This window comes from Barbus barbus (genome assembly GCF_936440315.1).
Source record: "Barbus barbus genome assembly, chromosome: 17".
NCBI classification, from domain to species: Eukaryota; Metazoa; Chordata; class Actinopteri; order Cypriniformes; family Cyprinidae; genus Barbus; species Barbus barbus.
The window spans coordinates 8,903,495-8,920,524 of record NC_136745.1 but is presented as its reverse complement, the minus strand read 5'-3'; the positions used below and the strand labels follow the sequence as shown (position 1 = coordinate 8,920,524).

At 41.4% G+C, this 17,030-nt stretch overlaps 4 protein-coding genes across 7 annotated transcripts in view; all 4 read right to left on the bottom strand.

The window, feature by feature from the left end:
* Positions 1–17,030, bottom strand: part of LOC306883678 (protocadherin gamma-A11-like) — a gene marked incomplete at its 5' end in the record, with an annotated part of 142,632 nt that overhangs the window by 30,566 nt on the left and 95,036 nt on the right. The gene's annotated exons all lie outside the window — the stretch shown is intronic.
* LOC306883188 (protocadherin gamma-A2-like) lies at positions 1,682–4,078 on the bottom strand (the record flags this gene model as incomplete). Its single annotated transcript, XM_079438310.1, has 1 exon — positions 1,682–4,078. The coding sequence occupies one exon, from the start codon at positions 4,076–4,078 to the stop codon at positions 1,682–1,684; it is 2,397 nt and encodes a 798-aa protein (XP_079294436.1).
* LOC306883187 (uncharacterized protein) lies at positions 4,908–13,642 on the bottom strand (the record flags this gene model as incomplete). The annotated part of the gene is made up of 4 exons (XM_079438309.1): positions 4,908–7,370; positions 8,119–9,174; positions 10,282–10,443; positions 11,252–13,642. The coding sequence occupies 4 exons, from the start codon at positions 13,640–13,642 to the stop codon at positions 4,908–4,910; spliced, it is 6,072 nt and encodes a 2,023-aa protein (XP_079294435.1).
* On the bottom strand, positions 14,584–17,004 carry LOC306883186 (protocadherin beta-16-like; the record flags this gene model as incomplete). The annotated part of the gene is made up of 1 exon (XM_079438308.1): positions 14,584–17,004. The coding sequence occupies one exon, from the start codon at positions 17,002–17,004 to the stop codon at positions 14,584–14,586; it is 2,421 nt and encodes an 806-aa protein (XP_079294434.1).

Genomic DNA, 17,030 nt, shown 5'->3' with positions numbered 1-17,030 from the left:
GTAGAAATTTGAGGAGGAAGATTTAATGCGAAATGGCAAATCTGAATTAACGAAGCATTTAAATTGCCCGTTTTTACCGGAGTCTATATCTTTAATGTTCAGCATCGCTATCACTGTGTCTGGATTGGAGTCCTCTGGGATGGGACTGGAAAATGAGATAACGCTGATAACAGGTGCATTGTCATTAACATCAGTCAATTCGATAAGCACTTTACTATTATCTGTTAGTCCTCCTTTATCCATGGCCTCAAGATTCAGTTCGTATTGCTTTGATTTTTCATAATCCAAAAGGCCATTTACGCAAATTTCCCCAGTATTTCCATCGATTCTAAAAAGGTCTACGTCTTTCCCAGAGCTTTGTGAAAACGAATATGTCACTTCACCATTCGCTCCTTTATCTTTGTCTGTAGCACTTACTTTCAGCACCACTGTACCTATCGCTGCATTTTCTGCTAAAGAAACTCTGTACACTGACTGACTGAAAGCTGGAGTATTGTCGTTTGCATCAATAACCGTGACACTTATTTTAACTGTTCCGAATTTTTGAGGGTTGCCTCCATCAAATGCAGTCAGGGTTAATTTCAGTTCTTCATCTCTCTCCCTGTCTAATGGCGATTGCAAAACCATCTCAACGTATTTTGTACCGTCACCGCGCGATTGTTCTTTCAATGAAAAATAATCAGTTGGTATCAAAGTGTACCTTTGAAGCGTATTTAATCCAGCATCAGGATCGTGCGCACTATCTAATGAAAAACGAGCACCGGGAACTGCAAGCTCGCTTATCTGAAAGTGTATCTCTTTTCTAGTAAAAACAGGAGCATGATCATTGATATCTAATATTTCCACATCGACTCTATGCAGCTCCATTGGGTTTTCCAGAATAATCTGAAAATGTAAGGAGCAGGGAGACACTTGGGCGCACAGCTCCTCTCTATCTATCCTCTCTTTCACTACCAGAGTCCCTTTATCCACATTCAGACCAATGTACTCACGACTGTCCTCCGTAAAGATCCGCGCTCGACCAGATTTCAGCCTCTTTACATCCAAACCGAGATCCTGAACGATATTTCCCACCAGCGATCCCTTTGTCATCTCTTCTGGAATAGAATAACGGACCTGCCCGCGCGCAATGGCCATGACAAAGACGCACAGCACAAGAGGCTGCATTAGCCATGATGAAATCCGCGTCGAAGATGCGCCTCTTTGGACGTAAAAACAACAAAGAACCGACATAATCAAAATCCTTTGTCCACTACAGAAGAAAAGTCGAACAAACAAAAGTTTCAGAAAGGTTGAAAAATATCAAACTTCATCCGAGAAAAAGAAACAGGGCATGTCTCGATGTTTCAGTGTTAAACGGAGATCGTCTGAATGAAATAGATTCTGCAGAATGTGATGTCAGAAAGTGAAGGAGGATCTAAAAACCAATGTGTAAAACCCGAACATACTGACCAACAGCGGCACTTAGTGCATCAGAAAAAACATTACACTGAAAAAAACATGCTTTGTTAAATAGATGGGGATAAATAATGGGGATGTGTATCTAATTTTGAATAAAAATAAATAAATAATAGGTTTAAATGACAGTCAATTTGTAACTAGCTGCCAGTTTGCACATCATAATAAATACATACATGGATTGATGGATGGATGCAAACGAGAAAGACATGTTCATTCATATTCATACCCATTTACGCGAGCTCACCTGATCAAAAGAATCCTCATTCAGCTTTGCTCTCTGCGCATGAGCGAGTGTCTGTGTTCCACTGGTGTCCAGACTAATGATGCTTTCACTGCAAGGTCTGCCGTATTTCAGATCACTCTTTCTGGAGTCAGTGGTTCTGCAAACCTCATAATTGTACACGTGCTGTAAAGTTCCTGTGCCCCCTACGTCTGCGTAAAGAGGCGGATAATACGGAATAACAGGAAGATTCGCTCCAGATTTGTAAAACATCCGCTCGCGTCTCCATCTGTAGCATTTGACTGACAGTATGGCGATGATAGACACGATAAAGAGAAACGAAACTACAGCCAAGGCCAAGACCAGATAGAAAGTCAGGTTTTCGTTGTAGTCCTTGTCGTGCGTAAAGTCAGTGAACTCCGAGAGCACTTCAGGGAAGCTGTCCGCCACCGCCACGTTAACATTGACAGTAGCTGATCGAGAGGGCTGCCCGTTGTCCTCCACTACAACAGTGAGTCTTTGTTTCACAGCATCTTTATCTGTCACTTGGCGCACAGTTCTTATTTCTCCATTCTGTAAACCCACTTCAAACAGCGCCCTGTCTGTGGCTTTCTGCAGTTTATATGAGAGCCAGGAATTCTGTCCAGAGTCCACATCAACAGCCACCACTTTAGTCACCAAATAACCCACATCTGCAGAACGAGGCACTATTTCAGCCACCACAGAAGCGCCTGACTGGACTGGATACAAAACCTGAGGCGCGTTGTCATTCTGGTCCTGAATCCTTATTTTCACGCTCACGTTGCTGCTGAGAGGAGGATTTCCTCCGTCCTGCGCTTTTACGCGAATGTTAAATTCTTTTGTCTGCTCATAATCAAACGAACGAACAGCAATAATCTCTCCGCTCTCTGCATTCACTGAAATAAACGTCGAGGCAGTGACGCCATTCACGAGAATATCCTCTAGAAAATATGAAATACGCGCGTTATTGCCAGAGTCTTTGTCATGCGCTTTAACAGATAAAACAGAGACTCCGGGTGAATTATTTTCCATCACATATGCGGTGTACGACTGACGCTGAAACACAGGGGCGTTGTCATTGACATCAGAGATTTTCAGAGTCAGTGTTTTATTAGTAGAGAAAGAGGGTGAGCCCTCATCAATAGCCGTTATTGTGATATTATATTCGGATATTTTTTCACGGTCTAATAACTGATCAGTTGTCACACTATAGAAATTTGATGCAGATGACTGTATTTTGAATGGCAAATTTGGAGCAATAGAACATTTTACCTGTCCGTTTCTCCCTGAATCCAGATCTTTGACATTCAGCATCGCTATCACAGTCTCTGGCGCTGCGTCCTCGTATATTGGGTTAGAAAATGAAATTACACTTATAATGGGTGCATTGTCATTAACGTCAATTAATTCGATAATAACTTTACTGGAATCTGTTAAGCCACCTTTATCTGTTGCTTCAACATGCAATTGAAAATGTTTTGACTTTTCGAAATCCAGGTCACCGTTAACAGTAATGTCACCACTATCTGAATCTATATTGAACAGTTCTAAAGCCTTTCCTGATGTTTGCGAGAAGGAATACGTCAGTTCAGCATTCGTTCCTTTGTCTTTATCAGTTGCAGTCACGCTCACGACATCAGTGCCCTTTGCTGAATTTTCCAATAAGGAAACTCTATACACGGGGAGACTAAAGACAGGAGCATTGTCATTTGCGTCGATTACAAGAACACATATTTTAATTGTGCCTGATTTCTGAGGACTGCCGCCATCAAACGCCGTCAATATTAATTTATGCTCCTCTTGAGTTTCTCTATCCAGTGTTTTTTGTAGAATCATTTCAACATATTTCAATCCATCATTTCCCATCTGTTCTTTCAGAGAAAAATGATCAGTCGGATTGAGTGTGTATTTCTGGAGGGTATTTAAACCCACATCAGAATCTTGTGCATTATCTAAAGAAAATTTGGCTCCAGGAACAGCCAGCTCACTAATTTGAAAGCTTATTTCCTTTCTAACAAAATCTGGAGCATGATCATTGATATCTAATATTTCTACATCGATTCTATGCAGCTCCATTGGGTTTTCCAGAATGATCTGAAAATGTAAGGAGCAGGGAGACACTTGGGCGCACAGCTCCTCTCTATCTATCCTCTCTTTCACTACCAGAGTCCCTTTATCCACATTCAGACCAATGTACTCACGACTGTCCTCCGTAAAGATCCTCGCTCGACCAGATTTCAGCCTCTTAACATCCAAACCGAGATCCTGAACGATATTTCCCACCAGCGAGCCCTTTGTCATCTCCTCTGGAATAGAATAACGGACCTGCCCGCGCGCAACGGTCATGACAAAGACACACAGCACTAGAGGCTGCATTAGCCATGATGAAATCCGGGTCGAAGATGCGCCTCTTTGGGCGTAAAAACAACAAAGAACCGACATAATCCAAGTCTTCTATTCCACTTCAGAAGAAAAGACCAAGAAAAAAATATTAAGAGAGACTGAAAAATATCAAAGTTAATCCGAGAACACAAAGCAGCGAATCGATGCTTTAGTGTTAAACAGAGATCGTCTGAATGAAAGATATCCTGCAAAATGTGATGTCAGAAAGTGGAGGAGGATCTAAAAACGAATGTTTAAAGCCCGAACATACTGACCAACAGCGGCACTTAGTGCATCACAGAAATATTACACAAAAAAATGTTGTTAAAGAGCAATACAGACAATGACATGAATTGCGAACAAAGTAGTATATACTTTGCATTAACGCAGACTTTTGCTGAAATATTAATAAGATTATGTTCTGAACCGAACATCTAAGAATAAAAGGAAAGGAAATAGTCAAAAGTAAAACAAAGTACAATATAGCCCTAGTAATACAGGCACAATTTAATGAGACTCGCTCATGTGTGCACACATACGCAGAACAAAAATCTCTTAGTGCAGTTAGAAAAATAAAAGAACACTGTGACTGCATGCATTTTCCAATAAAACATTTAAAAGTTTTGGTTTTGATATGAACAAGTGTGAAAAATGTATAGTCTCAAAAATGCTATCAGTACAGTAAATTTCAACTAGCTTCTTAAATTATAAATGATAAATCTAAAAAATAAAACTAAATACAGTGCACAATAAAACTGATAAAGCCAGAACGATAATAAATAAATAAATGGAAACCAGAAAGTCATATTCATAACCATTCACATCAGCTCACCTGATCAAAAGGATCGTCATTATTCAGTTTTCCTCTTTGCGCATGAGTGAGTGTATGTGTTCCACTGGTGTCCAGACTAATGATGCTTTCACTGCAAGGTCTGCCGTATTTCAGATCACTCTTTCTGGAGTCAGTGGTTCGGCAAACCTCATAATTGTACACGTGCTGTAAAGTTCCTGTGCCCCCTACGTCTGCGTAAAGAGGCGGATAATACGGAATAACCGGAAGATTCGCTCCAGATTTGTAAAACATCCGCTCGCGTCTCCATCTGTAGCATTTGACTGACAGTATGGCGATGATAGACACGATAAAGAGAAACGAAACTACAGCCAAGGCCAAGACCAGATAGAAAGTAAGGTTTTCGTTGTAGTCCTTGTCGTGCGTAAAGTCAGTGAACTCCGAGAGCACTTCAGGGAAGATGTCCGCCACCGCCACGTTAACATTGACTGTAGCTGATCGAGAGGGCTGCCCGTTGTCCTCCACTACAACAGTGAGTCTTTGTTTCACAGCATCTTTATCTGTCACTTGGCGAACAGTTCTTATTTCTCCATTCTGTAAACCCACTTCAAACAGCGCCCTGTCTGTGGCTTTCTGCAGTTTATATGAGAGCCAGGCATTCTGTCCAGAGTCCACATCAACAGCCACCACTTTAGTCACCAGGTAACCCACATCTGCAGAACGAGGCACTATTTCAGCCACCACAGAAGCGCCTGACTGGACCGGATACAGAACCTGAGGCGCGTTGTCATTCTGGTCCTGAATCCTTATTTTCACGCTCACGTTGCTGCTGAGAGGAGGATTTCCTCCGTCCTGCGCTTTTACACGAATGCTGAATTCTTTTGTCTGCTCATAATCAAACGAACGAACAGCAAGAATCTCTCCACTCTCTGCATTCACTGAAATAAACGTCGAGGCAGAGACGCCATTCACAAGAATATCTTCTAGAAAATATGAAATACGCGCGTTATTACCAGAGTCTTTGTCATGCGCTTTAACGGATAAAACAGAGACTCCGGGTGAATTATTTTCCATCACATATGCGGTGTACGACTGACGCTGAAACACTGGGGCGTTGTCATTGACATCAGAGATTTTCAGAGTCAGTGTTTTATTAGTAGAGAAAGAGGGTGAGCCCTCATCAATAGCTGTTATTGTGATATTATATTCAGACATTTTTTCACGGTCTAAAATTTGATCAGTGATCAAACTGTAGAAATTCTGCGCAGTTGACTTCACTTTGAACGGCAAATCTGTAGCAATAGAACATTTAACCTGCCCATTTTTCCCTGAATCCAAATCTTTGACATTCAGCATCGCTATAACAGTTTCTGGCGCTGCATCTTCGGGTATTGGGTTAGAAAATGAAATCACGCTTATTAAAGGGGGGTTGTCATTTACATCTATAATGTCGATTACCACTTTACTAGAATCAGTTAAGCCACCTTTGTCCGTAGCCTCTATGTTTAACTCAAACTGCTTTGCTCTCTCGTAATCTAAATCCCCTTTTAAGGTAATTTCACCTGTTTTTGTATCCATATGGAATAAATCAAGTGCTTTTCCTGAACTGCGTGAAAAGGAATATGCAATCTCACCGTTTGCGCCTTGGTCATTATCAGTGGCGCTTACCTTGATTACTACAGCACCATTTGGGGAATTCTCAAATAAAGAAACACGGTAAACAGGTAGACTGAATACAGGGGCATTGTCGTTTGCGTCTATGACCGTAACACTTATCCTAACGGTGCCAGTTTTCTGAGGACTGCCGCCATCGAAGGCTGTAAGGGTTAATTTGTGCTCCTCCTGAGTCTCCCTGTCTAAAGGCACTTGAAGAACCATTTCGACGTATTTAGAGCCATCGTTTCGTGATAGGACCTTTATATCAAAATTATCTGTTGGATTTAACATATATGACTTAAGCGCGTTAGTGCCAGTGTCCGGATCCTGGGCGCTGTCTAATGAAAATCGAGCCCCGGGTAGTGCAGATTCACTTATTTGAAAATCTATTTCCTTTCTAGCGAAAACAGGAGCATGATCATTGATATCTAATATTTCTACATCAATTCTATGCAGCTCCATGGGGTTTTCCAGAATGATCTGAAAATGTAAGGAGCAAGGAGTCACTTGGGCACACAGCTCCTCTCTATCTATCCTCTCTTTCACTACCAGAGTCCCTTTATCCACATTCAGACCGATGTACTCACGACTGTCCTCCGTAAAGATCCGAGCTCGACCAGATTTCAGCCTCTTTACATCCAAACCGAGATCCTGAACAATATTTCCCACCAGCGATCCCTTTGTCATCTCCTCTGGAATAGAATAACGGACCTGCCCGCGCGCAACGGTCATGACAAAGACGCACAGCACTAGAGGTTGCATTAGCCATGAAGAAATCCGCGTCGAAGATGCGCCTCTTTGGTCGTAAAAACAACAAAGAACCGACATAATCCAAGTCTTCTATTCCAGAAGAAAAGATTAAAAACAGATGATTAAGAAAGGGTGAAAAATATCAAAGTTAATCCGAAAATACAAGGCAGCGAATGTCTCAGTGCTTTAGTGTAATGAGGAGATCGTCTGAATGAAAGAGCGATTCTGCAGAATGTGATGTCAGAAAGTAGAGGAGGATCTAAAAATGAGTGTTTAAAGCCCGAACATACTGACCAACAGCGGCACTTAGTGCATCAGAGAAATATTACACACACACACACACACACAAACATTTAAAGAGATTATGAACTGCGACCAAAGTAGTATTTATTTTGCGTTAAGGCAGAATTTTGCTGAACTATAAATAAAATTATGTTTTGAAACGAAATCCTAGAATATGGCCAAAAGAAAATGGTTAAAAGCAAAGCAAAAACTATAATGTAGCCTTTCAGCAAAACAGGTAGCCTACAATTCATTGGGACTCACTCGTGCGTAAAACTGTAACTTGATTGAGTGCAAATGGAAAAATATAATAAAAATAAGACCGTGTCTGTATCTAATTTTCTGTAAAACATTGAAAGGTTATAGTTTTGATATAAAGTATAAACAATGTAGTCACCAAAATGTTATATGTAAAGTAAACTGCAACTACAGCTGATATTTCTTTCATTAAAAATCTAAAAGATAAAATAAGCACAGTATACAACCATAAAACTGAAGCCAGTAATAATAAATGGACACCAAAAAGTCATAATAATGATCATGTACTACAGCTCACCTGATCAAAAGAATCCACATTATTCAGTTTCCCTCTCTGCGCATGCGTGAGTGTCTGTGTCCCGCTGCTGTCCAGACTAATGATGCTCTCACTGCAAGGTCTGCCGTATTTCTGATCACTCTTTCTGGAGTCAGTGGTTCTGCAAACCTCATAATTGTACACGTGCTGTAAAGTTCCTGTGCCTCCTACGTCTGCGTAAAGAGGCGGATAATACGGAATAACTGGAAGATTCGCTCCAGATTTGTAAAACATCCGCTCGCGTCTCCATCTGTAGCATTTGACTGACAGTATGGCGATGATAGACACGATAAAGAGAAACGAAACTACAGCCAAGGCCAAGACCAGATAGAAAGTAAGGTTTTCGTTGTAGTCCTTGTCGTGCGTAAAGTCAGTGAACTCCGAGAGCACTTCAGGGAAGCTGTCCGCCACCGCCACGTTAACATTGACTGTAGCTGATCGAGAGGGCTGCCCGTTGTCCTCCACTACAACAGTGAGTCTTTGTTTCACAGCATCTTTATCTGTCACTTGGCGCACAGTTCTTATTTCTCCATTCTGTAAACCCACTTCAAACAGCGCCCTGTCTGTGGCTTTCTGCAGTTTATATGAGAGCCAGGCATTCTGTCCAGAGTCCACATCAACAGCCACCACTTTAGTCACCAGGTAACCCACATCTGCAGAACGAGGCACTATTTCAGCCACCACAGAAGCGCCTGACTGGACCGGATACAGAACTTGAGGCGCGTTGTCATTCTGGTCCTGAATCCTTATTTTCACGCTCACGTTGCTGCTGAGAGGAGGATTTCCTCCGTCCTGCGCTTTTACGCGAATGTTAAATTCTTTTGTCTGCTCATAATCAAACATACGAACAGCAAGAATCTCTCCGCTCTCTGCATTCACTGAAATAAACGTCGAGGCAGAGACGCCATTCACAAGAATATCTTCTAGAAAATATGAAATACGCGCGTTATTGCCAGAGTCTTTGTCATGCGCTTTAACAGATAAAACAGAGACTCCGGGTGAATTATTTTCCATCACATATGCGGTGTACGACTGATGCTGAAACACAGGGGCGTTGTCATTGACATCAGAGATTTTCAGAGTCAGTGTTTTATTAGTAGAGAAAGAGGGTGAGCCCTCATCAATAGCTGTTATTGTGATATTATATTCAGACATTTTTTCACGGTCTAAAATTTGATCAGTGATTAAACTATAGAAATTTGAGGATGACTGTTTTATTCGGAATGGTAAACTAGGATTAATTAAACATCTCAGCTGTCCATTTTTCCCCGAATCTAAATCTTTGACATTCAGCATCGCTATAACAGTCTCAGGAGCGGAATTTTCTGGCAAAGGGCTCGAGAACGATATTATATTAATTACAGGGGCATTGTCATTAACATCTGTAATTTCCACCATCACTTTAGCAGTATCTGTTAAACCACCAATGTCTGTCGCCACCACATTTAATTCATATTTCTTGTTTTTTTCAAAGTCTAGAGGGCCAGTGAGTAATATATCACCGTTAGAAGGATCGACATTAAAAATATTTGAGATGCCTTTGCTACTTTGGGAAAATGAATAAGAAACTTGATTATTTGTTCCTTGATCTTCGTCAGTTGCACTAACCTTTAAGACTAATGATCCCACTGACGCATTTTCAGCTACAAGTGCTGTATATACAGACTGACTAAAAACAGGCGCATTGTCATTTGCATCCAAGACAATAATGTTAATTTTTAAGGTTCCAGTTTTCTGGGGGGATCCACCGTCAAACGCGGTTAAAATCAGGTTATACTCCTCCTGTTTTTCTCTGTCTAATGGAGTCTGTAAGACCATTTCGACATATTTAGTACCGTCAGCGTGAGACAACGTTTTGAGCACAAAATGGTCGTTTGTATTTAATTTATATGTCTGAAGTGAATTTAGACCCTCGTCAGCATCATTAGCGCTATCGATTGAGTATCTGGCTCCAGGTGACGCTAATTCACTAATCTGAAGATGTATCTCTTTGTTCATGAAAACGGGAGCATGATCATTTATATCTAATATTTCTACATCAATTCTATGCAGCTCCATGGGGTTTTCTAGAATAATCTGAAAATGTAAGGAGCAGGGAGACACTTGGGCGCACAGCTCCTCTCTATCTATCCTCTCTTTCACTACCAGAGTCCCTTTATCAACATTCAGACCAATGTACTCACGACTGTCCTCCGTAAAGATCCGCGCTCGATCAGATTTCAGCCTCTTTACATCCAAACCGAGATCCTGAACGATATTTCCCACCAGCGAGCCCTTTGTCATCTCCTCTGGAATAGAATAACGGACCTGCCCGCGCGCAATGGCCATGACAAAGACGCACAGCACGAGAGGCTGCATTAGCCATGATGAAATCCGCGTCGAAGATGCGCCTCTTTGGGCGTAAAAACAAATAACCGACATAATCCAAATCCTCTGTCCTACTACAGAAGAAAAGTCGAACAAACAAAAGATTCAGAGAGGTTGAAAAATATCAAACTTCATCCGAAAACACAGGGAATGTCTCGATGCTTCAGTGTTAAACAGAGATCGTCTGAACGAAAGCGAGATTCTGCAGAATGTGATGTCAGAAAGTAGAGGAGGATCTAAAAAAACAATGTTTAAATCCCAAACATACTGACCAACAGCGGCACTTAGTGCATCAGAGAAACATTACACAGAAAAAAACGTTTTGTTTTGTTAAAGAGACAAAATAAAACAGTAATAACAAAACTTCATTAACTGCAACCAACGTATATATTTTACTTAACGAGTTTCACCCCTAAAATACCAATAACAACATGATATTAACCGAAGACCTAAATATGACGGAGGAAAAGTAGAAAATATAAAAATAGCCCTTAAGCAATGAAAGGTACAATTCGTTGTGACTCACTCATACGCGCGCACACACACACACACACACACACACACACACACACAAAAATAATTGTGTATAAAATATTAAAAGTAATACGTTTAATATGAAAATTGTGAAAAATGTAAAGTCACAAAAATACTATCAGTACAGTACACACACAAATGTCAACATGTCAAAAAGAAAAACTATTAAATGGAAACCAGAAAGTCATATTCCTACCCATTCACGCGAGCTCACCTGATCAAAAGAATCCTCATTATTCAGTTTTGCTCTTTGCGCATGCGTGAGTGTCTGTGTTCCGCTGCTGTCCAGACTAATGATGCTTTCACTGCAAGGTCTGCCGTATTTCAGATCACTCTTTCTGGAGTCAGTGGTTCTGCAAACCTCATAATTGTACACGTGCTGTAAAGTTCCTGTGCCTCCTACATCTGCGTAAAGAGGCGGATAATACGGAATAACTGGAAGATTCGCTCCGGATTTGTAAAACATCCGCTCGCGTCTCCATCTGTAGCATTTGACTGACAGTATGGCGATGATAGACACGATAAAGAGAAACGAAACTACAGCCAAGGCCAAGACCAGATAGAAAGTCAGGTTATCGTTGTATTCCTTGTCGTGCGTAAAGTCAGTGAACTCCGAGAGCACTTCAGGGAAGCTGTCCGCCACCGCCACGTTAACATTGACTGTAGCTGATCGAGAGGGCTGCCCGTTGTCCTCCACTACAACAGTGAGTCTTTGTTTCACAGCATCTTTATCTGTCACTTGGCGAACAGTTCTTATTTCTCCATTCTGTAACCCCACTTCAAACAGCGCCCTGTCTGTGGCTTTCTGCAGTTTATATGAGAGCCAGGCATTCTGTCCAGAGTCCACATCAACAGCCACCACTTTAGTCACCAGGTAACCCACATCTGCAGAACGAGGCACTATTTCAGCCACCACAGAAGCACCTGACTGGACCGGATACAGAACCTGAGGCGCGTTGTCATTCTGGTCCTGAATCCTTATTTTCACGCTCACGTTGCTGCTGAGAGGAGGATTTCCTCCGTCCTGCGCTTTTACGCGGAATTGGAAATCTTTGATCTGCTCGTAATCGAAAGATCGCACTGCGTGTATGACTCCACTATCAGCACTAACGGACACTAACGAGGAGACGGGCACTCCGTTAACCGACGAGTCCTCCAGTATGTAAGACACACGGGCATTCTGGTTAAAATCTGCGTCTCTGGCTCTGACTGTGAATATGGAAAGACCCGGTGTGTTATTTTCTTGAACAGAGCCCTCATATGAATTCTTGTCAAAGACAGGCGCGTTATCATTCACATCTGATATCTGTAAGGAGAGAGTGACGCTGCTGGAGAGAGAGGGCACCCCCTCATCAGCGCACGTCACACTGATGTTATACTCAGACTCGCGCTCTCGATCTAAATCACTGTCTGTCACAATACTATAAAATCCATTAGAAGTTGATCTGATTGTAAAAGGAATGTTTTCATTTACACTGCAATGAACCTGTCCGTTACTGTCAGAATCCGGATCGTTAACACTGATAATGGCAGTCACAGTACTCTGCGGAGAGTCCTCAGGTATTGCATTAGTTTTTGACATAACTGTGATGACGGGCGCGTTATCATTTATATCAATCACTTCGACCATTATTTTGCTAGAATCAGACAGTCCGCCATTATCTACTGCTTCTATATCAATTTGGTAATGTTTAGATGTTTCAAAGTCAATTTTTCCAACTAACGTCACCAATCCATTTTCATCAATATGAAAAATGTCAGATACACTGTCACTGTTTGCAATTAAATAACTGACATCTCTATTTGTCCCTTTATCTGAATCAGAAGCACTAACAGTGATGAGTGGCGTGCCACTCCGGGAGTTTTCTGTAATTATCGCCCTATATATAGGTTTAGTAAAAATTGGAGCATTATCGTTTGCATCAAGCACTGTAACATGAATCTGAACTGTTCCTGATTTTGGTGGTTCTCCACCATCTATTGCGGTTAATATCAGAGACATGTTTTCTTGTTTTTCTCGGTCTAAAGGCTTTTGTAAAATCATTTCAACCTTTTTACTCCCATCACTCTGACCATGAAGTTTTAAATTAAAATTATCAGTAGGTTGTAGAAAATATTGTAGGTCATTTGCGCCAATGTCTGCATCTATCGCTTTCTCCAGCATGAATTTTGATCCCACAACTGCTGATTCGCTTATCTCAAATCGTCTCTCATCTCTTTTAAAAATAGGAGAATTGTCATTTATGTCTGTAATTTCGACAGTAACCCTAAACAGTTCCATAGGATTATCGAGAATAATCTGTAAATGTAGCGCGCAAGGCGTTGTCTGTCCGCACAGCGCCTCTCGGTCTATTCTCTCTTTGATAAGGAGGACTCCTCTTTCTTTATTCAGCTCGATGTATTCCGCGCTGTCTCCTGTATAAATACGCGCTTTACCCGATTTCAGTCTCTTTAAATCTAAACCCAAATCCTGCGCTATGTTTCCGACGAAAGAGCCTTTCGCCATTTCCTCAGGAATAGAGTAACTGACCTGCCCGAGAGCCGAACTGAGAGAGAGAAACCAAATAAACAGCAGTACTTGCCGCGCCATTGTTCTGTCCGACATTTGCTTAAGAGCAAATAATCGAAGTCACGGTGTATCCAGTTCAGAGTCTCAGTGTGTCCATGCTCCAAATAGAATAAATCCAAAACTAGTGGAGAATTTCTAAGACAACGTCTAAACATGGATCCATAGGTGACTATTTATTACAACGTCGATGTCCTCTGTGTTATACCCCCGTATGTGCATTATGCAGACGCTTCAGTCTCCTCCTCCTTAAGTGCAGTTGGAGAGGGCGGTATGACTGGAATTATGCGCTCTCAGTATCATCCCCCTAATAAACAGCGGCACACTGAGACCATTCTGAGTTACTACAAAAATACATCTAAATTATATATAAAATGCACATACTCAAAAGATATATGAGGCGAGACAGAATAATCAAAAACACAAAATTAAAACTTGAATTTCTATTTGTGTAATAATAATGAAAAAACAATCTAAATTTGACAATATATGTAACTGTAACAAAATCTGTTCAACAATCACAGTGTTGGTTAGAGAAGGATTAAAAAGTCCTGTATTTAATCAAACGGGCAAAATTATCTATCGCCAGGCAAAAGCAATGCGAATTCAACAATACAAATTTTACACTACAGAGCGTCAGCATATAATTAATAAACAGTATTTAGTATGACAGAGGACATGTTTGCGGAGAGAAAAGATGAAACGAAGGCAACATATGTTGATTCAGAACCTTGGACAGCGAAACGAATGCAGCATATTCATTTCAGAACTCTGATTGCATATTCACTACTCGCTGAGAGATGTTGAATAATAATAATTATATTAATAATAATAATAGCAAACAAAAAAACAGTTACTGTTTTCATAAATATGGGTATGAATTTCCTGAAAAATAAAAGTGCCTACAGTACGTCTGTTTAAGCGATTTCTCTAAAGGAAAAAAGAGAAAAAGAAAGAAAAGAATAAAAAAGTAACACCTACTACACAAAAACAGTAAATCTCACCTTATCAGAATCATCAAAGTTCAGTGTCTCCCTGTGCGCATGCGTTAGTGTCTGTGTTCCGCTGGTGTCCAGACTAATGATGCTTTCACTGCAAGGTCTGCCGTATTTCAGATCACTCTTTCTGGAGTCAGTGGTTCTGCAAACCTCATAATTGTACACGTGCTGTAAAGTTCCTGTGCCCCCTACGTCTGCATAAAGAGGTGGATAATACGGAATAACTGGAAGATTAGCACCAGATTTGTAAAACATCCGCTCGCGTCTCCATCTGTAGCATTTGACTGACAGTATAGCGATGATAGACACGATAAAGAGAAACGAAACTACAGCCAAGGCCAAGACCAGATAGAAAGTCAGGTTTTCGTTGTAGTCCTTGTCGTGCGTAAAGTCAGTGAACTCCGAGAGCACTTCAGGGAAGCTGTCCGCCACCGCCACGTTAACATTGACTGTAGCTGATCGAGAGGGCTGACCGTTGTCCTCCACTACAACAGTGAGTCTTTGTTTCACAGCATCTTTATCTGTCACTTGGCGAACAGTTCTTATTTCTCCATTCTGTAAGCCCACTTCAAACAGCGCCCTGTCTGTGGCTTTCTGCAGTTTATATGAGAGCCAGGCATTCTGTCCAGAGTCCACATCAACAGCCACCACTTTAGTCACCAGATAACCCACATCTGCAGAACGAGGCACCATTTCAGCCACCACAGAAGCGCCTGACTGGACCGGATACAGAACCTGAGGCGCGTTGTCATTCTGGTCCTGAATCCTTATTTTCACGCTCACGTTGCTACTGAGAGGAGGGGACCCTCCATCCTGCGCTTTTACGCGGAACTGGAAATCTTTGATCTGCTCGTAATCGAAAGATCGCACTGCGTGTATGACTCCACTATCAGCACTAACGGACACTAACGAGGAGACGGGCACTCCGTTAACCAACGAGTCCTCCAGTATGTAAGACACACGGGCATTCTGGTTAAAATCTGCGTCTCTAGCTCTGACTGTGAATATGGAATGACCCGGTGTGTTGTTTTCTTGAACGGAGGCCTCATATGAGCTCTTGTCAAAGACAGGCGCGTTATCATTCACATCTGATATCTGTAAGGAGAGGGTGACGCTGTTGGAGAGAGAGGGCACGCCCTCATCAGCGCACGTCACACTGATGTTATACTCAGACTCGCGCTCTCGGTCTAAATCACCATCTGTGACTAAACTAAAGAAATTCGTCGTGGTCGTCTTTAAGGCGAACGGATAATCCTCATTAATAAAGCATTGCACTTTGCCGTTTTCATTGGAATCTAAGTCTTGTGTATTTATAACTGTAACAACAGTATCAGGATTAGAATCTTCTGATAACATAGCTGACTTTGACAGTATATTGATAACTGGCTTATTATCATTAACATCTAAAACGTCGATTGCTATTTTACTTGAATCTTTTAGACCACCACAATCACTTGCTCTAACATTAATCTGATAATGCTTACATTTTTCGTAATCGATATTACCAATTATTTTTAGCTCACCATTTTGTTCATTTATTTCAAACATTTCAAGAACATCGTCGTGAACATTGGTGATTGAATAAACAATTTCAGCATTCGAGCTCTGATCCGCATCAGAGGCTTCAACTCTAATGACAAGGGTCCCTTTCGGCGAATTCTCGACGACAGTGGCTTTGTATACAGAGTGTGTAAAAACCGGCGCATTGTCATTAGCATCAAGTATTTTAATATGAATTTGTGACGTTCCAGAATGCTGCGGATCACCTCCATCGACGGCTGTCAAAACTAAAGCAATATCTTCCTGTTTCTCTCGATCTAGAGGATGTTTTAAGACCATTTCAACTATTTTCTTACCATCTGTTTGACTTTGCAGTTTTAAAGTAAAATGTTCGTTCGATGAAAGCGTGTAGCTTTGGATGTCATTCGACCCAACATCAGGATCCAGGGCTTGCTCAATATCAAATTTCGCCCCGTTTACAGCAGATTCGCTTATTTCAAAATAGGTTTCCGTTTTTTTAAAATAAGGGGCGTTGTCATTTATATCAGTTACCTCAACTGCAACGTGGTAAAATTCAATTGGATTTTCTAAAATGATCTGAAAATGCAGCGCGCAAGGCGTTGTCTGTCCGCACAGCGCCTCTCGGTCTATTCTCTCTTTGATAAGGAGGACTCCTCTTTCTTTATTCAGCTCGATGTATTCAGCGCTGTCTCCTGTATAAATACGCGCTTTACCCGATTTAAGTCTCTTTAAATCTAATCCCAAATCCTGCGCTATGTTCCCGACTAAAGAGCCTTTCGCCATTTCCTCAGGAATAGAGTAACTGACCTGCCCGAGAGTCGAATTGAAAGAGAGAAACCAAATAAACAGCAGGACTTGCCGCGCCATTGTTCTGTCCGACATTTTGCAGAAGACCAAGAGCGAAAATT